Source organism: Engystomops pustulosus, chromosome 10 (assembly GCF_040894005.1).
Source record: "Engystomops pustulosus chromosome 10, aEngPut4.maternal, whole genome shotgun sequence".
Taxonomy (NCBI): Eukaryota; Metazoa; Chordata; class Amphibia; order Anura; family Leptodactylidae; genus Engystomops; species Engystomops pustulosus.
The window spans coordinates 84,519,626-84,547,615 of NC_092420.1; the positions used below are offsets into that span (position 1 = coordinate 84,519,626).

Sequence of the window (27,990 nt, forward strand, 5' to 3'; positions counted from 1 at the left end):
TCATCCACTTCTTTCTTTGTGTCCAAAAGCTTAAGTATTTGTCGTCATCACCACTTTTGTAGATGAGCTTTTCTAGATGGTTTCATAGCAAGTATGGTTGAAAAATGTTCTTCGAATCCAACCTAGTAATTACTTGCTATGATGATCCAGAGGAAGGCGAAAAACCTCTGAGGACCATGTGTTGGTTTGTCCTTATACAAGAGGAAAAAATTCCTTCCTGACCCCATATATGGCGATCGGAATAAATCCCTGGATTGTTGATGCTCAAATCTATGTACTTGTCTAGTGGTGGAAATACACAAAGGAGCATCTACTTTCTTCAGTCGGTTCATGACTGGTAGGTACAGGAAGGGATTCACCCCTTCCTTGTGTTTGCGCATGGCCGGTAGATGAAGAAGCAGCCGCATCCTTCTGTCGGTCCATGGCCATTAGGTAAAGGAGGGGCGTGACCCCATCCTTTTGGCTGTCATGGCCTGTACATGAAGCAGCAGCTTCAGTGGCTACATGACCAGTTGGTAAAAGAAGGGAGAAACCCCTACTTTGTGTCTGTCATGGCCAATACAAGAAGAAGTAGTTGCATCCTTTTCTTGGTCCTTGTCTGGTAGGTGAAGGATCATCCACTTCCTTCTTTGTGTCCAAAATCGGTACTATTTGTTGCCATCACCACTTTTGTAGATGAGCTTTTCTAGATAGTTACATAGCAGGTATGGTTGAAAAATGTTCTTCAAATCCAACCTAGTAATTACTTGCTATGATGATCCAGAGGAAGGCGAAAAACCTCTGAGGACCATGTGTTGGTTTGTCCTTATACAAGAGGAAAAAATTCCTTCCTGACCCCATATATGGCGATCGGAGTAAATCCCTGGATTGTTGTTGCTCAAATCTATGGAGATGTAAAGTGGTGGAAATTCGGTAACCCTTAATCGGTTAAGAAGGTCATAATCGGTAAAGATGGTCTAGTCCCAGTTGACAGTGGAGCGGTGTTGATTAATATAAGCCAATTACTGTAAAAATACAAATATGCATGTGTAAGTATCATCTCATCACATATATACTACATAACTATGATAGAGAGGTAATATTATAGTATATAACTTCTATGATAACACTGTGGATGTCTATGATCATTATACTTACAAAGTCCCCGTGGAATGGTGGATGGGCGTTGCCGGACTCTACAGCACCCCAGTCAGTTGAGTGGAAGAACGGGTGCGATTTGATGGAAGATGTAATTGCCAGTCGGTCACATGGAGATTTGCAGAGGAGCTAGAAATGGAGAAAGATGATTAGATATGAGCTATAGATTTCTCAGGGAAAACAGTGGGTTATACTACAATGTCTCTGCAACCTAACATTTCCATACTCCTGCCATTATGCTTCTTTATCTACTACTACTCACCCCTTCTATAAAGCTGATGGCATGAGGGCACATTCCCGGCATGAAAACAGGAACATCTTCCCGCAGTGACCAATAATAGTCCTGCATTGAGCCTTGGCCATAGTATGGCTGGTCACCTACGCTCATCATAAATAGGATGACACCGAGGGAAAAGGAGTCCACCAGATGGTTGTAGAGCTCCCCTTCCATCACCTGTAAGACATCAAACAGTGGATAAGCAGACATATCTGGGAAGGGAATTACACACAACACTATGAGGACGGCTCTGAGATAGGAACCGTGTATATATAGGGGATTATGTTCCTTACCTCTGGAGCTATGTAACCTCTAGTGCCTACGATGCCTCTTGTTCTTTCCCCCTTAAACACATTTACTGCTGATAAGCCAAAATCAGCGATCTTGATGTGACCGTTGGCATCTCGGAGGATATTTAAAGGCTTCAAGTCACTGTAGAAGAAACAGACAATTAATCAACTAATAAAACTTTAAATAATATACATATATATATATATATATGAAGACAACTCGTGGAGTCTCAGGAGATACGTTTCTGCCTGACTTACCGATGTATGACGCCATGATCGTGAAGATATTCCAGTCCGCACACCATCTCTGCCGCAAACATTCTGTGGAGGAGAAAATAGATGATTGATCAGTGATCACATACATAATCATTCACACAACATAAGATAATAACACATGTCCTATAATACATGATCACACAACATAAGACAATAACACATGTCCTATAATACATGATCATACAACATAAGATAATAACACATGTTCTATAATACATGATCACACAACATAAGATAATAACACATGTCCTATAATACATGATCACACAACATAAGATAATAACACATGTCCTATAATACATGATCATACAACATAAGATAATAACACATGCCCTATAATACATGATCATACAACATAAGACAATAACACATGTCCTATAATACATGATCATACAACATAAGATAATAACACATGTCCTATAATACATGATCATACAACATAAGATAATAACACATGTCCTATAATACATGATCATACAACATAAGATAATAACACATGTCCTATAATACATGATCATACAACATAAGATAATAACACATGTCCTATAATACATGATCATACAACATAAGACAATAACACATGTCCTATAATACATGATCATACAACATAAGATAATAACACATGTCCTATAATACATGATCATACAACATAAGATAATAACACATGTCCTATAATACATGATCACACAACATAAGACAATAACACATGTCCTATAATACATGATCATACAAGATAAGATAATAACACATGTCCTATAATACATGATCATACAACATAAGATAATAACACATGTCCTATAATACATGATCATACAAGATAAGATAATAACACATGTTCTATAATATATGATCATATGAAATGTACCTTGTAGTTTGCATGTCAAACGGCATCAACTCTGTGATGAGATCGTGCAGGTCTCCTCCAGCCATATAGTCCATGACAATGATGTAATTTTCGGGAGTCTCTTTATATGCCCGCAGAGATGTAAGGAAGCGGCATCCAGTGCCGATCTTCAGCACTTCCAGCTCTGTTTGGATGTCATGTTCTACCTCACTTGACTTCATCATGACTTTGACGGCCAGCAGTTCTTCACTGGCTGGATCTGATGCCAAGAGAACCTGGAAGAAAAGTTGAATAGGTCAGAATTTTAAAGGAAGAAGAAGTCCCTTTTTTTTTTTAAAGATATGTCTGATGACAAGAAGTAGTTTACCATTGTGGCCACTTACCTTTCCAAACGTCCCCTCTCCAAGAAAGTTTATAAATTGGAGGCTGTTAAGGTCAACACTGCTGTTGACCCATTCTGTGGGGGATGGAGGACAGATATAGACATGACCGAGATCTTCTTCTAGCATGTCCACTTGGTCAAAGGCAGAATGAAAGATATCTGTGGAGAGAAAATATTATTTAAATCTCAATTTTCACATTTTATTTTAGTAGAAAAAAATCTATGTTATTACCTACGGGCCTCATTCAACAAATCTAATTAAATATTAATTTTCCTTGTTGCCTGTAGAAACCAATCTGAGCTTAGATTCCATGTCTGAGAATTCCATGGAACTAAGGACAGTTTCTATAAAATGCCGATTGATTTGACAAAAAGGCCTAATATGTAATATAATAATTAAAATGAGGCCCCTCACCCCCCTCTAGTCTTTTGATACCGAGATATTCCTTCTCACCTGGTGCATCTTGCTCCAATGATCCGCTGGGTGTAGAGACAGTCCCTAAGCTTTCATTGCATGTTTTGAAGGACATATCTATGGATGATGACCGGGACCTTCTTAAAGCTCCATTACCATTAATTATGGGTCTGGCATAGATGAGACATCTCCTACATTGGACAACCCAGTCTCTGTTGTTCCTGATTCTCTTTTGGGCTGCCTCTCTTTTTAGGTTTGATGTCTGGTGACCTTCAGATCTGGAGGAAGAGACATGTCTTGGTCTTTTTTGGAGAGGTTCTTCCATCTCTAACTCTGTGCTGATGATGTTTCTCCACCTTTTGAGGAGTGTGTCTTTGTTTCTCCTCCTTGTAGCAGGGACCAGTTCTCCAATTTTCTTCATGGCGATAAGAATGTCCCTCTGAAGATCTTCATCAGTGGAGTTTTCAGAGTGAGACTCCAGAATGTTCTCCATATTCCTTTTTTGGTTAAGGATCTCATGTCTCTTGGTGTTTCTTGTTTTCTCCAGAGTCTGTCTTTTGAATACCATGTTTGAGGCATCATTGTCCATATCAGAAGGTTTGTCATTTCGCCCTAAAGCAAAAAATGTTTCCTTCTCTTTATGGATTCCTCTCCGCTGCTGTAGAACTAGATCTCTTTGGGTTCTCTTCTGCAGGAGGAAAGTTTTAACTTCATGCATTGTGAAGCACAAATTAACAACCTCACCCTTGGAAGTCTGTGAGGAAGTGACTTACTTCTAGGGTGACAGCAACTTATATGACATAGTATACATTATGATGTCACAAACAAAGGTCATTACAATAAGTTGCCATGGCGACCTGTTACTATGAGATCATCGAACTGATATTTACTGAATATTTAGAGTAAATATTACTATTTACCTATTATATATATATATACACTCACCGGCCACTTTATTAGGTACACCTGTCCAACTGCTTGTTAACACTTAATTTCTAATCAGCCAATCACATGGCAGCAACTCAGTGCATTTAGGCATGTAGACATGGTCAAGACAATCTTCTGCAGTTCAAAACGAGCATCAGTATGGGGAAGAAAGGTGATTTGATGCCTTTGAACGTGGCATGGTTGTTGGTGCCAGAAGGGCTGGTCTGAGTATTTCAGAAACTGCTGATCTACTGGGATTTTCACGCACAACCATCTCTAGGGTTTACAGAGAATGGTTCGAAAAAGAAAAAACATCCAGTGAGCGGCAGTTCTGTGGGCAGAAATGCCTTGTTGATGCCAGAGGTCAGAGGAGAATGGGCAGACTGGTTCGAGCTGATAGAAAGGCAACAGTGACTCAAATCGCCACCCGTTGCAACCAAGGTAGGCAGGAGAGCATCTCTGAATGCACAGTACGTCGAACTTTGAGGCAGATGGGCTACAGCAGCAGAAGACCACACCGGGTGCCACTCCTTTCAGCTAAGAACAGGAAACTGAGGCTACAATTTGAACAAGCTCATCGAAATTGGACAGTAGAAGATTGGAAAAACGTTGCCTGGTCTGATGAGTCTCGATTTCTGCTGCGACATTCGGATGGTAGGGTCAGAATTTGGCGTCAACAACATGAAAGCATGGATCCATCCTGCCTTGTATCAACGGTTCAGGCTGGTGGTGGTGGTGTCATGGTGTGGGGAATATTTTCTTGGCACTCTTTGGGCCCCTTGGTACCAATTGAGCATCGTTGCAACGCCACAGCCTACCTGAGTATTGTTGCTGACCATGTCCATCCCTTTATGACCACAATGTACCCAACATCTGATGGTTACTTTCAGCAGGAAAATGCGCCATGTCATAAAGCTGGAATCATCTCAGACTGGTTTCTTGAACATGACAATGAGGTCACTGTACTCAAATGGCCTCCACAGTCACCAGATCTCAATCCAATAGAGCATCTTTGGGATGTGGTGGAACGGGAGATTCGCATCATGGATGTGCAGCCGACAAATCTGCGGCAACTGTGTGATGCCATCATGTCAATATGGACCAAAATCTCTGAGGAATGCTTAAAGCACCTTGTTGAATCTATGCCACGAAGAATTGAGGCAGTTCTGAAGGCAAAAGGGGGTCCAACCCGTTACTAGCATGGTGTACCTAATAAAGTGGCCGGTGAGTGTATATGAATACACACAGTCATGGACATACATTTTTGGCACATTTCCATTAAATAAATGGTCAACACAACATTAATAACTTGAAACTTTAATTTACTGAAAGCCAATCTAATGTAAAGGCTATAAGATCATAAGAATGTTTCCAACAAGCAAGAGGTTCATGATTTTGTCCATTGTACCTATAGGTGGTGAAATGGAAGTCATTGACCCCATATTACGGGTTTGTAGACACTAGGTACCTGTGTACAATATGAGAGCATTGCTTCCTTAAGAATATAGAACAGATAATACTAAGGCTGATGGACCCAGGAGTTAATCTTAGATAGGCACAGAAATTCAGGGGCCCTCAAGACATTCTTTCTTAACCCCTTAACAACCTCGCCCTTTTTATCATAGTATCATAGTATATAAGGCTGGAAAAAGATGCAAGTCCATCAAGTCCAACCTTTAAGAATTAAATAAATGTTTTGTCCCCATAACCCGTGATATTTTTTCTCTCCAGAAAGGCATCCAGGCCTCTCTTGAACATGTACATAGAGTCCGCCATAACAACCTCCTGCGGCAGAGTGTTCCATAGTCTCACTGCTCTTACAGTAAAGAACCTTTGTCTATGGTGATGGTAGAACCTCCTCTCCTCTAGGTGTAGAGGCTGCCCCCTGTCTATGGTGATGGTAAAATCGCCTCTCCTCTAGGCGTAGAGGATGCCCCCTTGTCCTGGTCACAGGCCGAGGTATAAAAAGATCTTTGGAGAGATCCTTGTACTGTTCGTTCAGGTATTTGTACATTGTAATGAGGTCTCCCCTCAGTCGTCTTTTTTCCAAACTGAATAATCCCAAATTTTGTAATCTGTCATTGTATTGTAATCCCCCCATTCCCCCAAAAATAATCCTGGTTGCTCTCCTCTGCACCCGTTCCAGCTCTACTATATCCTTTTTATACACTGGTGCCCAAAACTGTACACAATATTCCATGTGTGGTCTGACCAGGGATTTGTAGAAGGGCAAAACTATGTCTTTATCATGAGAATATATTCCTCTCTTGATACATCCCATAATTTTATTTGCTTTAGTTTACCATCCACCAATACCCACAGGTCCTTTTCAGCTCCAGTTTTACCAAGTAATTGACTGTTTAGAACATAATTATACTTTTGGTTTCCATGGCCCAAGTGCATAACTTTACATTTATCTACATTAAACCTCATCAACCATTTCTCTGCCCACTCCTCCAGCTTCCACAAATCCCTCTGTAAAGCTAAACTATCAACCTCAGTATTTATTACTTTACACAGCTTAGTATCATCTGCAAATATTGAAACTTGACTGTGTAAACCCACTTCAAGGTCATTAATAAAAATATTAAAAAGACGTGACCCCAATACTGACCCCTGTGGCACTCCACTGGTAACGTCAACCTAATCTGAGAATGTGCCATTAATGACCACCCTCTGTTTTCTATCACTAAGCCAATTACTTACCCAAATACACAGATTTTCCCCTATTCCCAGCAGTATCATTTTATAGCCTTTTATGTGGCATGGTGTCAAATGCCTTTGAAAAGTTCAGATATACAACATCCACAGCGTCCCCCAGATCCAGTCTTGAACTTACCTCCTCGTAGAAACCAATCAGATTAGTCGGACAGGACCGATCTCTCATAAATCCATGGTATAAGGTTGTGCACAGTGAGATACTCCAGGATAGCATCTCTAACAAACCCCTCAAATATTTTACCCACCACAGCAGTTAGACTCACGGGTCTGTAGTTTCCAGGATCGCTATTTGATCCTTTTTTGTATATTGGTACCACATTTGCTATGCGCCAGTCCTGTGGAACATAACCAGTCCTCAGTGAATCTTCATATATTAAAAATAACGGTCTGTCTATCACGGTACATAGTTCATGCAGAACCCGGGGGTGTATGCCATCTGGCCCCGGTGATTTATCTATCTTAGTGCTTGCGAGGCGGCGCCGTACCTCTTCCTGGGTTAAACTGTTGACATTCCAAAAAGAGTTAACATTATTCCTCATTGTGTCTTCCACCAGGGGATTTTCCTGGGTAAAGACAATTGAGAAGGCGACATTCAGTAGATTGGCCCTTTCCTCATCTCCTTCCACCATGACCCCCATGTTATTTCTAAGGGGACCCACACTCTCTGTTTTTAGTTTCTTATCATTTATATACTTGAAAAATAATTTGGGATTATTTTTGCTCTCCCTGGCAATATTTCTCTGTCTCTATTTTTGCGGCCTTTATCTGCTTTTTACAGGATTTATTTTTCTCTCTATAATCCTGTAATGCCTCATCGCTACCTTCACGTTTTAGCTACTTAAATGCCTTATCTTTCTCGCTTATTGCTTTCCTTACAAGACTAGTTAGCCACATTGGCTTTTTCTTGTTCCTCTTATGCTTTTTTCCATAAGGTATGTGTTTCTCACAGGACTTTTTCAGAATATATGAGAAAAAGTCCCATTTTGGAGGGGGAGGGGGCTTTTGTCTTTGAGAAATTATCCCAGTCTATGCCTTTAAGGTCTTCCCTTAGTTGCTGAAAATTTGCCCTCCTGAAGTTTAGAGTGTTGGTTGCCCCTTCCCTAACGCTCTTAGTAAAGCGTAATACAAAATCAATGATAGGTTCCCCCCAACCTGTAGTTTTGATACCCTATCAGGTCTGTTGGTAAGGATAAGGTCCAGCAGTGCCCCCCCTGTTGTTGGCTCCAGGATTAGTTGCGAAAGGTAATTGTCTTTTGTTGTTGACAAGAACCTGCTGCCTTTGAAGGACCTGCATGTTTCTGCCCCCCAGTCAATATCTGGGTAATTGAAGTCCCCCATGATAAGTACTTCACCTTGCTTTGAAGCTGCATCCATTTTACTTATCAGCATTTCCTCTGCTTCCCCAGTCTCATTCCATTCTCCCTTCCTCCCCCATGGACTATGACTCTTCCCAGCTCTCTAACTACACTGTCTATTTTCCCTGCACAAGTATAGTTTCCCTCCCCCCAGGTCTCTAGTTTAAACACTCCTCCAACCTTCTAGCCATTTTTCCCCCAAAACAGCTGCACCCTGCCCATTGAGGTGCAGCCCATCCCTACTGTAGAGCCTGTAGCCGACAGAAATGTCAGCCCAGTTCTCCATGAACTCAAAACCCTCCTTCCTACACCAACTTTTGAGCCACTTATTTACCTCCCTGATCTCCCGCTTCCTTTCTGGTGTGGCACGTGGTACAGGTAGTATTTCGGAGAAAACTACCTTTCAGGTCCTTGCCCTGAGCTTCTAGCCTAAATCCCTGAAATCATTTTTAAGGACCTTCCACCTACCTCTTACTTTGTCATTAGTGCCAATGTGGACCATGAACGCTGGTTCCTCACCAGCCCCTCCCAGTAATATGTAAACCCGATCCGAAACATGCTGAACCCGAGCACCCGGCAAACAACACACTGCACAGTCTTGGTGACAGATTGCCCTGTTTCTTCCCCTAATAATCGACTCTCCCACTACCAGCACCTGTCTGACCTTGCCTGTGCTCCCATTACCCTTCTTACTGGAGCAGAAAGTCCCCTGGTTGCTAGAGGCCGTGTCTTGCTGCAGCACTGCTACCCTAGAGCTGATATCCCCCTCATCCGCCAGCCTGGTAAACTTATTGGGGTGCACCAGATCAGGAGTAGACTCCCTACAACTCTTTACTCTACCCCGCCTTCTACATGTTACCCAACTAGCTGCCCCCTCACTCTGCACCTCCATACTTCCCTCCCCACACCCATCTTCCCCAGAGAGTTTGTGCTCCAGGAGCAGCAAACTTTACTCCATATTGTCAAGGTACAAAATGTAGCACCGTAATGGGAACCCATTTTGCCCCTTACTATGGAGCCCACTCTCTTGTTGCATGCTGCTCTCTTAGAAAGCAAATCATGTTTGCACATACTCTTTAACCGCACAAATGTCTTTACATGACATGTTTACCTTTCACTAGCATTTGGCACAATGACTAGTAAACCGAAGTTGTCGATCAGTCACAAAATCCATGGGATGAAGAAAAACATTTGTGATGTCAGTGCAGCCGAGAAATGACCAATGTATTGTTTACCTTTAAAATAATGATTTTGCACCTGTGTATGGGGAGCGGAAGGTGGAAACATGCATGGGAGAGATGTCTGACGGTCTTGTTCACACACACACAATGCACTTATGGCACAGTATTTAAAGTGTTTTTATTTTCTCCTGAAGAGGATGAGTGTGAAAGGGCGGACTGTGTAAATAAGACCTTTTGATTATCATCCTGATCTCCCTTCTCAGGAATTGCACCCACAAAGCCACCACTGGCAGACACTGATCCAGTGCCCCAGCTGCACCAGCCCGATGACACTTTGCTTATCACAATATTAAATAAGATTTGTATAGTAAAATAACTCATCCAAAGCCTTAATAGATGATTATTAGGTATTTTTATTTGTGTGCAAAACATATGAGTGTAATGCACACGGTAGATAGAGAAGAGCAAATCATTAGATTGTTCTCTTTGGGCCTTGGCTTGTATTGGTGTTGTGTTGGGAAATCTAGGTCTTGATCATATGTGAAGTAGAGGTGAAGAGCAGGATTCTTTGAGGTATGGCCTGCCTTGGTGGAGTTCTCCTCAGTTTCTTCTTACAACACCATGTTTATCCATGAGGCCTTCTGGTAATCCTTGGCTGGTAGATGATCCAGAGGAAGGCAGAGGAAGGCAAAAAAACCTCTGAGGACCACGTGTTGGTTTGTCCTTATACAAGAGGAAAAAATTCCTTCCTGACCCCATATATGGCGATTGGAATAAATCCCTGGATTGTTGATGCTCAAATCTTTGTACTTGTCTACTTGTCTACACAAAGCAGCAGCTGATTTCTTTAGTCGGTCCATGACCGAAAGGTACAGGAAGGGAGTGACCCTTTCCTTGTGTCTGCACATGGCCGGTAGATGAAGGAGCAGCCGCATCCTTCTGTTGGTCCATGGCCGTTAGGTAAAGGAGGGGAGTGACCCGATCCTTTTGTCTGTCATGGCCTGTAGAAGAAGCAGCAGCTTCAGTGGGTCCATAACTGGTAGGTAAAGGAAGGGAGTAACCCCTACTTTGTGTCTGTCATGGCCAATACAAGAAGGAGCAGTCACATCCTTCTGTTGGTTCATTACCGGTAGGTGAAGGATCATCCGCTTCCTTCTTTGTGTCCAAAATCTGTAGTAATTGTCGTCATCACCACGTTTGTAGATGAGCTTTTTTAGATGGTTTCATAGCAAGTATGGTTGAAAAATGTTCTTCAAATCCAACCTAGTAATTACTTGCTATGATGATCCAGAGGAAGGCGAAAAACCTCTGAGGACCATGTGTTGGTTTGTCCTTATACAAGAGGAAAAAATTCCTTCCTGACCCCATATATGGCGATCGGAATAAATCCCTGGATTGTTGATGCTCAAATCTATGTACTTGTCTAGTGGTGGAAATACACAAAGGAGCAGCTGATTTCTTCAGTCGGTCCATGACCGAAAGGTACAGGAAGGGAGTGACCCCTTCCTTGTGTCTGCACATGGCCGGTAGATGAAGGAGCAGCCACATCCTTCTGTCGGTCCATGGCCGTTAGGTAAAGGAGGGGAGTGACCCCATCCTTTTGTCTGTCATGGGCTGTAAAAGAAGCAGCAGCTTCAGTGGGTCCATGACTGGTAGGTAAGAGATGGGAGTAACCCCTACTTTGTGTCTGACATGGCCAATACAGGAAGGAGAAGTCACATCCGTCTGTTGATCCATGACCGGTAGGTGAAGGATTATCAGCTTCCTTCTTTGTGTCCAAAATCTGTAGTATTTGTCGTCATCACCACTTTTGTAGATGAGCTTTTCTTGATGCTTTCATAGCAAGTATGGTTGAAAAATGTTCTTCAAATCCAACCTAGTAATTACTTGCTATGATGATCCAGAGGAAGGCAAAAAACCTCTGAGGACCATGTGTTGGTTTGTCCTTATACAAGAGGAAAAAATTCCTTCCTGACCCCATATATGGCGATCGGAGTAAATCCCTGGATTGTGGGTGCTCAAATCTATGTACTTGTCTAGTGGTGGAAATACACAAAGGAGCATCTGCTTTCTTCAGTCGGTTCATGACAGGTAGGTACCCCTTCCTTGTATCTGCACATGGCCGGTAGATGAAGGAGCAGCCGCATCCTTCTGTCAGGCCATGGCGGTTAAGTAATGGAGGGGAGTGACCCCATCCATTTGTCTGTCATGGCCTGTACATGAAGCAGCAGCTTCAGTGGGTCCATGACTGGTAGGAAAAGGAAGGGAGTAACCCCTACTTTGTGTCTGTCATGGCCAATACAAGAAGAAGCTGTTCCATCCTTCTATTGGTCCTTGTCTGGTAGGTGAAGGATCATCCGGTTCTTTCTTTGTGTCCAAAATCAGTTGTAATTGTCGTCATCACCACTTTTGTAGATGAGCTTTTCTAGATGGTTTCATAGCAATTATGGTTGAAAAATGTTCTACAAATCCAACCTAGTAATTACTTGCTATGATGATCCAGAGGAAGGCGAAAAACCTCTGAGGACCATGTGTTGGTTTGTCCTTATACAAGAGGAAAAAATTCCTTCCTGACCCCATATATGGCGATCGGAGTAAATCCCTGGATTGTGGGTGCTCAAATCTATGTACTTGTCTAGTGGTGGAAATACACAAAGGAGCATCTGCTTTCTTCAGTCGGTTCATGACTGGTAGGTACAGGAAGGGAGTGACCCCTTCCTTGTGTCTGCACATGGCCGGTAGATGAAGGAGCAGCCGCATCCTTCTGTCGGTCCATGGCCGTTAGGTAAAGGAGGGGAGTGAACCCATCCTTTTGGCTGTCATGGCCTGTACATGAAGCAGCAACTTCAGTGGCTACATGACCAGTTGGTAAAAGAAGGGAGTAACCCCTACTTTGTGTCTGTCATGGCCAATACAAGAAGAAGTAGTTGCATCCTTCTCTTGGTCCTTGTCTGGTAGGTGATGGATCATCCACTTCCTTCTTTGTGTCCAAAATCGGTAGTATTTGTCGCCATCACCACTTTTGTAGATGAGCTTTTCTAGATAGTTACATAGCAGGTATGGTTGAAAAATGTTCTTCAAATCCAATCTAGTAATTACTTGCTATGATGATCCAGAGGAAGGCGAAAAACCTCTGAGGACCATGTGTTGGTTTGTCCTTATACAAGAGGAAAAAATTCCTTCCTGACCCCATATATGGCGATCGGAGTAAATCCCTGGATTGTTGGTGCTCAAATCTATGGAGATGTAAAGTGGTGGAAATTCGGTAACCCTTAATCGGTTAAGAAGGTCATAATCGGTAAAGATGGTCTAGTCCCAGTTGATAGTGGAGCGGCGTTGATTAATATAAGCCAATTACTGTAAAAATACAAATATGCATGTGTAAGTATCATCTCATCACATATATACTACATAACTATGATAGAGAGGTAATATTATAGTATATAACTTCTATGATAACACTGTGGATGTCCATGATCATTATACTTACAAAGTCCCCGTGGAATGGTGGATGGGCGTTGCCGGACTCTACAGCACCCCAGTCAGTTGAGTGGAAGAACGGGTGCGATCTGATGGAAGATGTAATTGCCAGTCGGTCACATGGAGATTTGCAGAGGAGCTAGAAATGGAGAAAGATGATTAGATATGAGCTATAGATTTCTCAGGGAAAACAGTGGGTTATACTACAATGTCTCTGCAACCTAACATTTCCATACTCCTGCCATTATGCTTCTTTATCTACTACTACTCACCCCTTCTATAAAGCTGATGGCATGAGGGCACATTCCCGGCATGAAAACAGGAACATCTTCCCGCAGTGACCAATAATAGTCCTGCATTGAGCCTTGGCCATAGTACGGCTGGTCACCTACGCTCATCATAAATAGGATGACACCGAGGGAAAAGGAGTCCACCAGATGGTTGTAGAGCTCCCCTTCCATCACCTGTAAGACATCAAACAGTGAATAAGCAGATATATCTGGGAAGGGAATTACACACAACACTATGAGGACGGCTCTGAGATAGGAACCGTGTATATATAGGGGATTATGTTCCTTACCTCTGGAGCTATGTAACCTCTAGTGCCTACGATGCCTCTTGTTCTTTCCCCCTTAAACACGTTTACTGCTGATAAGCCAAAATCAGCGATCTTGATGTGTCCGTTGGCATCCTGGAGGATATTTAAAGGCTTCAAGTCACTGTAGAAGAAACAGACAATTAATCAACTAATAAAACTTTAAATAATATACATATATATATATATGAAGACAACTCGTGGAGTCTCAGGAGATACGTTTCTGCCTGACTTACCGATGTATGACGCCATGATCGTGAAGATATTCCAGTCCGCACACCATCTCTGCCGCAAACATTCTGTGGAGGAGAAAGTAGATGATTGATCAGTGATCACTTACATAATCATTCACACAACATAAGATAATAACACATGTCCTATAATACATGATCATACAACATAAGATAATAACACATGTCCTATAATACATGATCATACAACATAAGACAATAACACATGTCCTATAATACATGATCATACAAGATAAGATAATAACACATGTCCTATAATACATGATCATACAACATAAGATAATAACACATGTTCTATAATACATGATCATACAACATAAGACAATAACACATGTCCTATAATACATGATCACACAACATAAGATAATAACACATGTCCTATAATACATGATCATACAACATAAGATAATAACACATGTTCTATAATATATGATCATACAACATAAGACAATAACACATGTCCTATAATACATGATCATACAACATAAGATAATAACACATGTTCTATAATATATGATCATACAACATAAGATAATAACACATGTTCTATAATACATGATCATACAACATAAGATAATAACACATGTCCTATAATACATGATCATACAACATAAGATAATAACACATGTCCTATAATACATGATCATACAACATAAGATAATAACACATGTCCTATAATACATGATCATACAACATAAGACAATAACACATGTCCTATAATACATGATCATACAACATAAGACAATAACACATGTCCTATAATACATGATCATACAACATAAGACAATAACACATGTTCTATAATACATGATCACACAACATAAGACAATAACACATGTCCTATAATACATGATCATACAAGATAAGATAATAACACATGTTCTATAATACATGATCACACAACATAAGATAATAACACATGTCCTATAATACATGATCATACAACATAAGACAATAACACATGTCCTATAATACATGATCATACAAGATAAGATAATAACACATGTCCTATAATATATGATCATATGAAATGTACCTTGTAGTTTGCATGTCAAACGGCATCAACTCTGTGATGAGATCGTGCAGGTCTCCTCCAGCCATATAGTCCATGACAATGATGTAATTTTCGGGAGTCTCTTTATATGCCCGCAGAGATGTAAGGAAGCGGCATCCAGTGCCGATCTTCAGCACTTCCAGCTCTGTTTGGATGTCATGTTCTACCTCACTTGACTTCATCATGACTTTGACGGCCAGCAGTTCTTCACTGGCTGGATCTGATGCCAGGAGAACCTGGAAGAAAAGTTGAATAGGTCAGAATTTTAAAGGAAGAAGAAGTCCCTTTTTTTAAAGATATGTCTGATGACAAGAAGTAGTTTACCATTGTGGCCACTTACCTTTCCAAACGTCCCCTCTCCAAGAAAGTTTACAAATTGGAGGCTGTTAAGGTCAACACTGCTGTTGACCCATTCTGTGGGGGATGGAGGACAGATATAGACATGACCAAGATCTTCTTCTAGCATGTCCACTTGGTCAAAGGCAGAATGAAAGATATCTGTGGAGAGAAAAGATTATTTAAATCTCAATTTTCACATTTTATTTTAGTAGAAAAAAAATCTATGTTATTACCTACGGGCCTCATTCAACAAATCTAATTAAATATTAATTTTCCTTGTTGCCTGTAGAAACCAATCTGAGCTTAGATTCCATGTCTGAGAATTCCATGGAACTAAGGACAGTTTCTATAAAATGCCGATTGATTTGACAAAAAGGCCTAATATGTAATAATTAAAATGAGGCCCCTCACCCCCCTCTAGTCTTTTGATACCGAGATATTCCTTCTCACCTGGTGCATCTTGCTCCAATGATCCGCTGGGTGTAGAGACAGTCCCTAAGCTTTCATTGCATGTTTTGAAGGACATATCTATGGATGATGACCGGGACCTTCTTAAAGCTCCATTACCATTAATTATGGGTCTGGCATAGATGAGACATCTCCTACATTGGACAACCCAGTCTCTGTTGTTCCTGATTCTCCTTTGGGCTGCCTCTCTTTTTAGGTTTGATGTCCGGTGACCTTCAGATCTGGAGGAAGAGACATGTCTTGGTCTTTTTTGGAGAGGTTCTTCCATCTCTAACTCTGTGCTGATGATGTTTCTCCACCTTTTGAGGAGTGTGTCTTTGTTTCTCCTCCTTGTAGCAGGGACCAGTTCTCCAATTTTCTTCATGGCGATAAGAATGTCCCTCTGAAGATCTTCATCAGTGGAGTTTTCAGAGTGAGACTCCAGAATGTTCTCCATATTCCTTTTTTGGTTAAGGATCTCATGTCTCTTGGTGTTTCTTGTTTTCTCCAGAGTCTGTCTTTTGAATACCATGTTTGAGGCATCATTGTCCATATCAGAAGGTTTGTCATTTCGCCCTAAAGCAAAAAATGTTTCCTTCTCTTTATGGATTCCTCTCCGCTGCAGTAGAACCAGATCTCTTTGGGTTCTCTTCTGCAGGAGGAAAGTTTTAACTTCATGCATTGTGAAGCACAAATTAACAACCTCACCCTTGGAAGTCTGTGAGGAAGTGACTTACTTCTAGGGTGACAGCAACTTATATGACATAGTATGCATTATGATGTCACAAACAAAGGTCATTACAATAAGTTGCCATGGCGACCTGTTACTATGAGATCATCGAACTGATGTGTTGTAGAATATTTAGAATAAATATTACTATTTACCTATTATATATATATATATATATACACTCACTGGCCACTTTATTAGGTACACCTGTCCAACTGCTTGTTAACACTTAATTTCTAATCAGCCAATCACATGGCAGCAACTCAGTGCATTTAGGCATGTAGACATGGTCAAGACAATCTCCTGCAGTTCAAAACGAGCATCAGTATGGGGAAGAAAGGTGATTTGAGTGCCTTTGAACGTGGCATGGTTGTTGGTGCCAGAAGGGATGGTCTGAGTATTTCAGAAACTGCTGATCTACTGGGATTTTAACACACAACCATCTCTAGGGTTTACAGAGAATGGTCCGAAAAATAAAAAACATCCAGTGAGCGACAGTTCTGTGGGCGGAAATGCCTTGTTGATGCCAAATGTCAGAGGAGAATGGGCAGACTGGTTCAAGCTGATAGAAAGGCAACAGTGACTCAAATCGCCGCCCGTTGCAACCAAGGTAGGCAGAAGAGCATCTCTGAACGCACAGTACGTCGAACTTTGAGGCAGATGGGCTACAGCAGCAGAAGACCACACCGGGTGCCACTCCTTTCAGCTAAGAACAGGAAACTGAGGCTACAATTTGCACAAGCTCATCGAAATTGGACAGTAGAAGATTGGAAAAACGTTGCCTGGTCTGATGAGTCTCGATTTCTGCTGCGACATTCGGATGGTAGGGTCAGAATTTGGCGTCAACAACATGAAAGCATGGATCCATCCTGCCTTTTATCAGCGGGTCAGGCTGGTGGTGGTGGTGTCATGGTGTGGGGAATATTTTCTTGGCACTCTTTGGGCCCCTTGGTACCAATTGAGCATCGTTGCAACGCCACAGCCTACCTGAGTATTGTTACTGACCATGTCCATCCCTTTATGAGCACAATGTACCCTGTAACATCTGATGGCTACTTTCAGCAGGAAAATGCGCCATGTCATAAAGCTGGAATCATCTCAGACTGGTTTCTTGAACATGACAATGAGGTCACTGTACTCAAATGGCCTCCACAGTCACCAGATCTCAATCCAATAGAGCATCTTTGGGATGTGGTGGAACGGGAGATTCGCATCATGGATGTGCAGCCGACAAATCTGCGGCAACTGTGTGATGCCATCATGTCAATATGGACAAAATCTCTGAGGAATGCTTCCAGCACTTTGTTGAATCTATGCCACGAAGAATTGAGGCAGTTCTGAAGGCAAAAGGGGGTCCAACCCGTTACTAGCATGGTGTACCTAATAAAGTGGCCGGTGAGTGTATATGAATACACACAGTCATGGACATACATTTTTGGCACATTTCCATTAAATAAATGGTCAACACAACATTAATAACTTGAAACTTTAATTTACTGAAAGCCAATCTAATGTAAAGGCTATAAGATCATAAGAATGTTTCCAACAAGCAAGAGGTTCATGATTTTGTCCATTGTACCTATAGGTGGTGAAATGGAAGTCATTGACCCCATATTACGGGTCTGTAGACACTAGGTACCTGTGTACAATACGAGAGCATTGCTTCCATATGAATATAGATCAGATAATACTAAGGCTGATGGACCCAGGAGTTAATCTTAGATAGGCACAGAACTTCAGGGGCCCTCAAGACATTCTTTCTTAACCCCTTAACAACCTGGCCCTTTTTATCATAGTATCATAGTATATAAGGCTGGAAAAAGACACAAGTCCATCAAGTCCAACCTTTAAAAATTAAATAAATGTTTTGTCCCCATAACCCGTGATATTTTTTCTCTCCAGAAAGGCATCCAGGCCTCTCTTGAACATGTACATAGAGTCGGCCATAACAACCTCCTGCGGCAGAGCGTTCCATAGTCTCACTGCTCTTACAGTAAAGAACCTTTGTCTATGGTGATGGTAGAATCGCCTCTCCTCTAGGCGTAGAGGATGCCCCCTTGTCCTGGTCACAGGCCGAGGTATAAAAAGATCTTTGGAGAGATCCTTGTACTGTCCGTTCAGGTATTTGTACATTGTAATGAGGTCTCCCCTCAGTCGTCTTTTTTCCAAACTGAATAATCCCAAATTTTGTAATCTGTCATTGTAATCTAGTCCCCCCATTCCCCTAATAATCCTGGTTGCTCTCCTCTGCACCCGTTCCAGCTCTTCTATATCCTTTTTATACACTGGTGCCCAAAACTGTACACAATATTCCATGTGTGGTCTGACCAGGGATTTGTAGAAGGGCAAAACTATGTCTTTATCATGAGAATCTATTCCTCTCTTGATACATCCCATAATTTTATTTGCTTTAGTTTACCATCCACCAATACCCACAGGTCCTTTTCAGCTCCAGTTTTACCAAGTAATTGACTGTTTAGAACATAATTATACTTTTGGTTTCCATGGCCCAAGTGCATAACTTTACATTTATCTACATTAAACCTCATCAACCATTTCTCTGCCCACTCCTCCAGCTTCCACAAATCCCTCTGTAAAGCTAAACTATCAACCTCAGTATTTATTACTTTACACAGCTTAGTATCATCTGCAAATATTGAAACTTGACTGTGTAAACCCACTTCAAGGTCATTAATAAAAATATTAAAAAGACGTGGCCCTAATACTGACCCCTGTGGCACTCCACTGGTAACGTCAACCTAATCTGAGAATGTGCCATTAATGACCACCCTCTGTTTTCTATCACTAAGCCAATTACTTACCCAAATACACAGATTTTCCCCTATTCCCAGCAGTATCATTTTATAGCCTTTTATGTGGCACGTTGTCCAATGCATTTGAAAAGTTCAGATATACAACATCCACAGCGTCCCCCAGATCCAGTCTTGAACTTACCTCCTCGTAGAAACCAATCAGATTAGTCGGACAGGACCGATCTCTCATAAATCCATGGTATAAGGTTGTGCACAGTGAGATACTCCAGGATAGCATCTCTAACAAACCCCTCAAATATTTTACCCACCACAGCAGTTAAACTCACGGGTCTGTAGTTTCCAGGATTGCTATTTGATCCTTTTTTGTATATTGGTACCACATTTGCCCTGCGCCAGTCCTGTGGAACATAACCAGTCCTCAGTGAATCTTCATATATTAAAAATAACGGTCTGTCTATCACGGTACATAATTCATGCAGAACCCGGGGGTGTATGCCATCTGGCCCCGGTGATTTATCTATCTTAGTGCTTGCGAGGCGGCGCCGTACCTCTTCCTGGGTTAAACTGTTGACATTCCAAAAAGAGTTAACATTATTCCTCATTGTGCCTTCCACCAGGGGATTTTCCTGGGTAAAGACAATTGAGAAGGCGACATTCAGTAGATTGGCCCTTTCCTCATCTCCTTCCACCATGACCCCCATGTTATTTCTAAGGGGACCCACACTCTCTGTTTTTAGTTTCTTATCATTTATATACTTGAAAAATAATTTGGGATTATTTTTGCTCTCCCTGGCAATATTTCTCTGTCTCTATTTTTGCGGCCTTTATCTGCTTTTTACAGGATTTATTTTTCTCTCTATAATCCTGTAATGCCTCATCGCTACCTTCACGTTTTAGCTACTTAAATGCCTTATCTTTCTCGCTTATTGCTTTCCTTACAAGACTAGTTAGCCACATTGGCTTTTTCTTGTTCCTCTTATGCTTTTTTCCATAAGGTATGTGTTTCTCACAGGACTTTTTCAGAATATATGAGAAAAAGTCCCATTTTGGAGGGGGAGGGGGCTTTTGTCTTTGAGAAATTATCCCAGTCTATGCCTTTAAGGTCTTCCCTTAGTTGCTGAAAATTTGCCCTCCTGAAGTTTAGAGTGTTGGTTGCCCCTTCCCTAACGCTCTTAGTAAAGCGTAATACAAAATCAATGATAGGTTCCCCCCAACCTGTAGTTTTGATACCCTATCAGGTCTGTTGGTAAGGATAAGGTCCAGCAGTGCCCCCCCTGTTGTTGGCTCCAGGATTAGTTGCGAAAGGTAATTGTCTTTTGTTGTTGACAAGAACCTGCTGCCTTTGAAGGACCTGCAGGTTTCTGCCCCCCAGTCAATATCTGGGTAATTGAAGTCCCCCATGATAAGTACTTCACCTTGCTTTGAAGCTGCATCCATTTTACTTATCAGCATTTCCTCTGCTTCCCCAGTCTCATTCCATTCTCCCTTCCTCCCCCATGGACTATGACTCTTCCCAGCTCTCTAACTACACTGTCTATTTTCCCTGCACAAGCATAGTTTCCCTCCCCCCAGGTCTCTAGTTTAAACACTCCTCCAACCTTCTAGCCATTTTTCCCCCAAAACAGCGGCCCCCTCCCCATTGAGGTGCAGCCCATCCCTACTGTAGAGCCTGTAGCCGACAGAAAAGTCAGCCCAGTTCTCCATGAACTCAAAACCCTCCTTCCTACACCAACTTTTGAGCCACTTATTTACCTCCCTGATCTCCCGCTTCCTTTCTGGTGTGGCACGTGGTACAGGTAGTATTTCGGAGAAAACTACCTTTCAGGTCCTTGCCCTGAGCTTATAGCCTAAATCCCTGAAATCATTTTTAAGGACCTTCCACCTACCTCTTACTTTGTCATTAGTGCCAATGTGGACCATGAACGCTGGTTCCTCACCAGCCCCTCCCAGTAATATGTAAACCCGATCCGAAACATGCTGAACCCGAGCACCCGGCAAACAACACACTGCACAGTCTTGGTGACAGATTGCCCTGTTTGTTCCCCTAATAATCGACTCTCCCACTACCAGCACCTGTCTGACCTTGCCTGTGCTCCCATTACCCTTCTTACTGGAGCAGAAAGTCCCCTGGTTGCTAGAGGCCGTGTCTTGCTGCAGCACTGCTACCCTAGAGCTGATATCCCCCTCATCCACCAGCCTGGTAAACTTATTGGGGTGCACCAGATCAGGAGTAGACTCCCTACAACTCTTTACTCTACCCCGCCTTCTACATGTTACCCAACTAGCTGCCCCCTCACTCTGCACCTCCATACTTCCCTCCCCACACCCATCTTCCCCAGAGAGTTTGTGCTCCAGGAGCAGCAAACTTTACTCCATATTGTCAAGGTACAAAATGTAGCACCGTAATGGGAACCCATTTTGCCCCTTACTATGGAGCCCACTCTCTTGTTGCATGCTGCTCTCTTAGAAAGCAAATCATGTTTGCACATACCGCACAAATGTCTTTACATGACATGTTTACCTTTCACTAGCATTTGGCACAATGACTAGTAAACCGAAGTTGTCGATCAGTCACAAAATCCATGGGATGAAGAAAAACATTTGTGATGTCAGTGCAGCCGAGAAATGACCAATGTATTGTTTACCTTTAAAATAATGATTTTGCACCTGTGTATGGGGAGCGGAAGGTGGAAACATGCATGGGAGAGATGTCTGACGGTCTTGTTCACACACACACAATGCACTTATGGCACAGTATTTAAAGTGTTTTTATTTTCTCCTGAAGAGGATGAGTGTGAAAGGGCGGACTGTGTAAATAAGACCTTTTGATTATCATCCTGATCTCCCTTCTCAGGAATTGCACCCACAAAGCCACCACTGGCAGACACTGATCCAGTGCCCCAGCTGCACCAGCCCGATGACACTTTGCTTATCACAATATTAAATAAGATTTGTATAGTAAAATAACTCATCCAAAGCCTTAATAGATGATTATTAGGTATTTTTATTTGTGTGCAAAACATATGAGTGTAATGCACACGGTAGATAGAGAAGAGCAAATCATTAGATTGTTCTCTTTGGGCCTTGGCTTGTATTGGTGTTGTGTTGGGAAATCTAGGTCTTGATCATATGTGAAGTAGAGGTGAAGAGCAGGATTCTTTGAGGTATGGCCTGCCTTGGTGGAGTTCTCCTCAGTTTCTTCTTACAACACCATGTTTATCCATGAGGCCTTCTGGTAATCCTTGGCTGGTAGATGATCCAGAGGAAGGCAGAGGAAGGCAAAAAAAACCTCTGAGGACCATTTGTTGGTTTGTCCTTATACAAGAGGAAAAAATTCCTTCCTGACCCCATATATGGCGATCGGAATAAATCCCTGGATTGTTGATGCTCAAATCTTTGTACTTGTCTACTTGTCTACACAAAGCAGCAGCTGATTTCTTTAGTCGGTCCATGACCGAAAGGTACAGGAAGGGAGTGACCCTTTCCTTGTGTCTGCACATGGCCGGTAGATGAAGGAGCAGCCGCATCCTTCTGTTGGTCCATGGCCGTTAGGTAAAGGAGGGGAGTGACCCGATCCTTTTGTCTGTCATGGCCTGTAGAAGAAGCAGCAGCTTCAGTGGGTCCATAACTGGTAGGTAAAGGAAGGGAGTAACCCCTACTTTGTGTCTGTCATGGCCAATACAAGAAGGAGCAGTCACATCCTTCTGTTGGTTCATTACCGGTAGGTGAAGGATCATCCGCTTCCTTCTTTGTGTCCAAAATCTGTAGTAATTGTCGTCATCACCACGTTTGTAGATGAGCTTTTTTAGATGGTTTCATAGCAAGTATGGTTGAAAAATGTTCTTCAAATCCAACCTAGTAATTACTTGCTATGATGATCCAGAGGAAGGCGAAAAACCTCTGAGGACCATGTGTTGGTTTGTCCTTATACAAGAGGAAAAAATTCCTTCCTGACCCCATATATGGCGATCGGAGTAAATCCCTGGATTGTGGGTGCTCAAATCTATGTACTTGTCTAGTGGTGGAAATACACAAAGGAGCATCTGCTTTCTTCAGTCGGTTCATGACAGGTAGGTACCCCTTCCTTGTATCTCCACATGGCCGGTAGATGAAGGAGCAGCCGCATCCTTCTGTCAGGCCATGGCGGTTAAGTAATGGAGGGGAGTGACCCCATCCATTTGTCTGTCATGGCCTGTACATGAAGCAGCAGCTTCAGTGGGTCCATGACTGGTAGGAAAAGGAAGGGAGTAACCCCTACTTTGTGTCTGTCATGGCCAATACAAGAAGAAGCTGTTGCATCCTTCTATTGGTCCTTGTCTGGTAGGTGAAGGATCATCCGGTTCTTTCTTTGTGTCCAAAATCTTTAGTATTTGTCGTCATCACCACTTTTGTAGATGAGCTTTTCTAGATGGTTTCATAGCAATTATGGTTGAAAAATGTTCTACAAATCCAACCTAGTAATTACTTGCTATGATGATCCAGAGGAAGGCGAAAAACCTCTGAGGACCATGTGTTGGTTTGTCCTTTTACAAGAGGAAAAAATTCCTTCCTGACCCCATATATGGCGATCGGAGTAAATCCCTGGATTGTGGGTGCTCAAATCTATGTACTTGTCTAGTGGTGGAAATACACAAAGGAGCATCTGCTTTCTTCAGTCGGTTCATGACTGGTAGGTACAGGAAGGGAGTGACCCCTTCCATGTGTCTGCGCATGGCCGGTAGATGAAGGAGCAGCCGCATCCTTCTGTCGGTCCATGGCCGTTAGGTAAAGGAGGGGAGTGAACCCATCCTTTTGGCTGTCATGGCCTGTACATGAAGCAGCAGCTTCAGTGGCTACATGACCAGTTGGTAAAAGAAGGGAGTAACCCCTACTTTGTGTCTGTCATGGCCAATACAAGAAGAAGTAGTTGCATCCTTCTCTTGGTCCTTGTCTGGTAGGTGATGGATCATCCACTTCCTTCTTTGTGTCCAAAATCGGTAGTATTTGTCGCCATCACCACTTTTGTAGATGAGCTTTTCTAGATAGTTACATAGCAGGTATGGTTGAAAAATGTTCTTCAAATCCATCCTAGTAATTACTTGCTATGATGATCCAGAGGAAGGCGAAAAACCTCTGAGGACCATGTGTTGGTTTGTCCTTATACAAGAGGAAAAAATTCCTTCCTGACCCCATATATGGCGATCGGAGTAAATCCCTGGATTGTTGGTGCTCAAATCTATGGAGATGTAAAGTGGTGGAAATTCGGTAACCCTTAATCGGTTAAGAAGGTCATAATCGGTAAAGATGGTCTAGTCCCAGTTGATAGTGGAGCGGCGTTGATTAATATAAGCCAATTACTGTAAAAATACAAATATGCATGTGTAAGTATCATCTCATCACATATATACTACATAACTATGATAGAGAGGTAATATTATAGTATATAACTTCTATGATAACACTGTGGATGTCTATGATCATTATACTTACAAAGTCCCCGTGGAATGGTGGATGGGCGTTGCCGGACTCTACAGCACCCCAGTCAGTTGAGTGGAAGAACGGGTGCGATCTGATGGAAGATGTAATTGCCAGTCGGTCACATGGAGATTTGCAGAGGAGCTAGAAATGGAGAAAGATGATTAGATATGAGCTATAGATTTCTCAGGGAAAACAGTGGGTTATACTACAATGTCTCTGCAACCTAACATTTCCATACTCCTGCCATTATGCTTCTTTATCTACTACTACTCACCCCTTCTATAAAGCTGATGGCATGAGGGCACATTCCCGGCATGAAAACAGGAACATCTTCCCGCAGTGACCAATAATAGTCCTGCATTGAGCCTTGGCCATAGTATGGCTGGTCACCTACGCTCATCATAAATAGGATGACACCGAGGGAAAAGGAGTCCACCAGATGGTTGTAGAGCTCCCCTTCCATCACCTGTAAGACATCAAACAGTGGATAAGCAGACATATCTGGGAAGGGAATTACACACAACACTATGAGGACGGCTCTGAGATAGGAACCGTGTATATATAGGGGATTATGTTCCTTACCTCTGGAGCTATGTAACCTCTAGTGCCTACGATGCCTCTTGTTCTTTCCCCCTTAAACACGTTTACTGCTGATAAGCCAAAATCAGCGATCTTGATGTGACCGTTGGCATCTCGGAGGATATTTAAAGGCTTCAAGTCACTGTAGAAGAAACAGACACTTAATCAACTAGTAAAACTTTAAATAATATATAATAAATAATAATATATATATATATGAAGACAGCTCGTGGAGTCTCAGGAGATACGTTTCTGCCTGACTTACCGATGTATGACGCCATAATCGTGAAGATATTCCAGTCCGCACACCATCTCTGCTGCAAACATTCTGTGGAGCAGAAAGTAGATGATTGATCAGTGATCACATACATAATCATTCACACAACATAAGATAATAACACATGTCCTATAATACATGATCACACAACATAAGATAATAACACATGTCCTATAATACATGATCACACAACATAAGATAATAACACATGTCCTACAATACATGATCACACAACATAAGACAATAACACATGTACTATAATACATGATCATACAACATAAGATAACAACACATGTCCTATAATACATGATCACACAACATAAGACAATAACACATGTACTATAATACATGATCATACAACATAAGACAATAACACATGTACTATAATACATGATCATACAACATAAGATAACAACACATGTCCTATAATACATGATCACACAACATAAGACAATAACACATGTCCTATAATACATGATCACACAACATAAGACAATAACACCTGTCCTATAATACATGATCATACAACATAAGACAATAACAGATGTCCTATAATACATGATCACACAACATAAGACAATAACACATGTCCTATAATACATGATCATACAACATAAGATAATAACACATGTCTTATAATACATGATCATACAACATAAGATAATAACACATGTTCTATAATATATGATCATATGAAATGTACCTTGTAGTTTGCATGTCAAATGGCATCCACTCTGTGATGAGATCGTGCAGGTCTCCTCCAGCCATATAGTCCATGACAATGATGTAATTTTCGGGAGTCTCTTTATATGCCCGCAGAGATGTAAGGAAGCGGCATCCAGTGCCGATCTTCAGCACTTCCAGCTCTGTTTGGATGTCATGTTCTACCTCACTTGACTTCATCATGACTTTGACGGCCAGCAGTTCTTCACTGGCTGGATCTGATGCCAGGAGAACCTGGAAGAAAAGTTGAATAGGTCAGAATTTTAAAGGAAGAAGAAGTCCCTTTTTTTAAAGATATGTCTGATGACAAGAAATAGTTTACCATTGTGGCCACTTACCTTTCCAAACGTCCCCTCTCCAAGAAAGTTTACAAATTGGAGGCTGTTAAGGTCAACACTGCTGTTGACCCATTCTGTGGGGGATGGAGGACAGATACAGACATGACCAAGATCTTCTTCTAGCATGTCCACTTGGTCAAAGGCAGAATGAAAGATATCTGTGGAGAGAAAATATTATTTAAATCTCAATTTTCACATTTTATTTTAGTAGAAAAAAATCTATGTTATTACCTACGGGCCTCATTCAACAAATGTAATTAAATATTAATTTTCCTTGTTGCCTTTAGAAACCAATCTGAGCTTAGATTCCATGTCTGAGAATTCCATGGAACTAAGGACAGTTTCTATAAAATTGCGATTGATTTGACAAAAAGGCCTAATATGTAATATAATAATTAAAATCAGGCCCCTCACCCCCCTCCAGTCTTTTGATACCGAGATATTCCTTCTCACCTGGTGCATCTTGCTCCAATGATCCGCTGGGTGTAGAGACAGTCCCTAAGCTTTCATTGCATGTTTTGAAGGACATATCTATGGATGATGACCGGGACCTTCTTAAAGCTCCATTACCATTAATTATGGGTCTGGCATAGATGAGACATCTCCTACATTGGACAACCCAGTCTCTGTTGTTCCTGATTCTCTTTTGGGCTGCCTCTCTTTTTAGGTTTGATGTCCGGTGACCTTCAGATCTGGAGGAAGAGACATGTCTTGGTCTTTTTTGGAGAGGTTCTTCCATCTCTAACTCTGTGCTGATGATGTTTCTCCACCTTTTGAGGAGTGTGTCTTTGTTTCTCCTCCTTGTAGCAGGGACCAGTTCTCCAATTTTCTTCATGGCGATAAGAATGTCCCTCTGAAGATCTTCATCAGTGGAGTTTTCAGAGTGAGACTCCAGAATGTTCTCCATATTCCTTTTTTGGTTAAGGATCTCATGTCTCTTGGTCGTTCTTGTTTTCTCCAGAGTCTGTCTTTTGAATACCATGTTTGAGGCATCATTGTCCATATCAGAAGGTTTGTCATTTCGCCCTAAAGCAAAAAATGTTTCCTTCTCTTTATGGATTCCTCTCCGCTGCTGTAGAACCAGATCTCTTTGGGTTCTCCTTCTTTCCTCCTGCAGGAGGAAAGTTTTAACTTCATGCAT

The 27,990-nt window shown here is 41.8% G+C and overlaps 4 protein-coding genes and 1 long non-coding RNA gene across 7 annotated transcripts in view; all 5 read right to left on the reverse strand.

Moving 5' to 3' along the window:
- Nucleotides 1–537: 537 nt before the first annotated feature.
- LOC140104090 (protein kinase C delta type-like) lies at nucleotides 538–4,372 on the reverse strand. Of its 2 annotated transcripts, XM_072127447.1 has the most exons (8): nucleotides 3,661–4,372; nucleotides 3,208–3,365; nucleotides 2,846–3,099; nucleotides 1,963–2,025; nucleotides 1,708–1,846; nucleotides 1,400–1,591; nucleotides 1,138–1,266; nucleotides 538–1,004 (listed from the first exon to the last, which is right to left on the reverse strand). In XM_072127447.1, the coding sequence occupies exons 1-8, from the start codon at nucleotides 4,337–4,339 to the stop codon at nucleotides 1,002–1,004; spliced, it is 1,617 nt and encodes a 538-aa protein (XP_071983548.1). In that variant the 5' UTR covers nucleotides 4,340–4,372; the 3' UTR covers nucleotides 538–1,001. The 2 variants fall into 2 exon arrangements, with proteins under 2 accessions (XP_071983548.1, XP_071983549.1); XM_072127448.1 differs by lacking the exon at nucleotides 1,963–2,025.
- Nucleotides 4,373–12,750: 8,378 nt separating this feature from the next.
- LOC140105239 (protein kinase C-like) lies at nucleotides 12,751–16,686 on the reverse strand. The gene is made up of 8 exons (XM_072129186.1): nucleotides 15,975–16,686; nucleotides 15,526–15,683; nucleotides 15,168–15,421; nucleotides 14,117–14,179; nucleotides 13,866–14,004; nucleotides 13,558–13,749; nucleotides 13,296–13,424; nucleotides 12,751–13,162 (listed from the first exon to the last, which is right to left on the reverse strand). Exons 1-8 carry the CDS (start codon nucleotides 16,651–16,653, stop codon nucleotides 13,160–13,162), a joined length of 1,617 nt encoding a protein of 538 aa, XP_071985287.1. The 5' UTR covers nucleotides 16,654–16,686; the 3' UTR covers nucleotides 12,751–13,159.
- A 5,773-nt stretch (nucleotides 16,687–22,459) lies between these two features.
- On the reverse strand, nucleotides 22,460–24,141 carry LOC140103904 (uncharacterized). The gene is made up of 2 exons (XR_011850202.1): nucleotides 23,384–24,141; nucleotides 22,460–22,764 (listed from the first exon to the last, which is right to left on the reverse strand). It is a non-coding gene; the product is annotated as an uncharacterized lncRNA (long non-coding RNA).
- A 248-nt stretch (nucleotides 24,142–24,389) lies between these two features.
- BCL10 (BCL10 immune signaling adaptor) overlaps nucleotides 24,390–27,990 on the reverse strand; it is a 55,164-nt gene continuing 51,563 nt past the window's right edge. The window contains exons 5-8 of one of the 2 annotated variants that reach the window (XM_072127530.1): nucleotides 25,515–25,653; nucleotides 25,207–25,398; nucleotides 24,945–25,073; nucleotides 24,390–24,811 (exon numbers count right to left, since the gene is read on the reverse strand). In XM_072127530.1, coding sequence (XP_071983631.1) covers nucleotides 24,809–24,811; nucleotides 24,945–25,073; nucleotides 25,207–25,398; nucleotides 25,515–25,653 — 463 coding nt within the window. In that variant the 3' untranslated portion in view covers nucleotides 24,390–24,808. The remainder of the gene's footprint in view (nucleotides 24,812–24,944; nucleotides 25,074–25,206; nucleotides 25,399–25,514; nucleotides 25,654–27,990) is intronic. The other variant, XM_072127529.1, reaches the window with a different exon arrangement.
- LOC140104613 (uncharacterized) lies at nucleotides 25,773–27,990 on the reverse strand. Its single transcript, XM_072128231.1, has 4 exons — nucleotides 27,303–27,990; nucleotides 26,850–27,007; nucleotides 26,492–26,745; nucleotides 25,773–25,839 (listed from the first exon to the last, which is right to left on the reverse strand). Exons 1-4 carry the CDS (start codon nucleotides 27,988–27,990, stop codon nucleotides 25,773–25,775), a joined length of 1,167 nt encoding a protein of 388 aa, XP_071984332.1.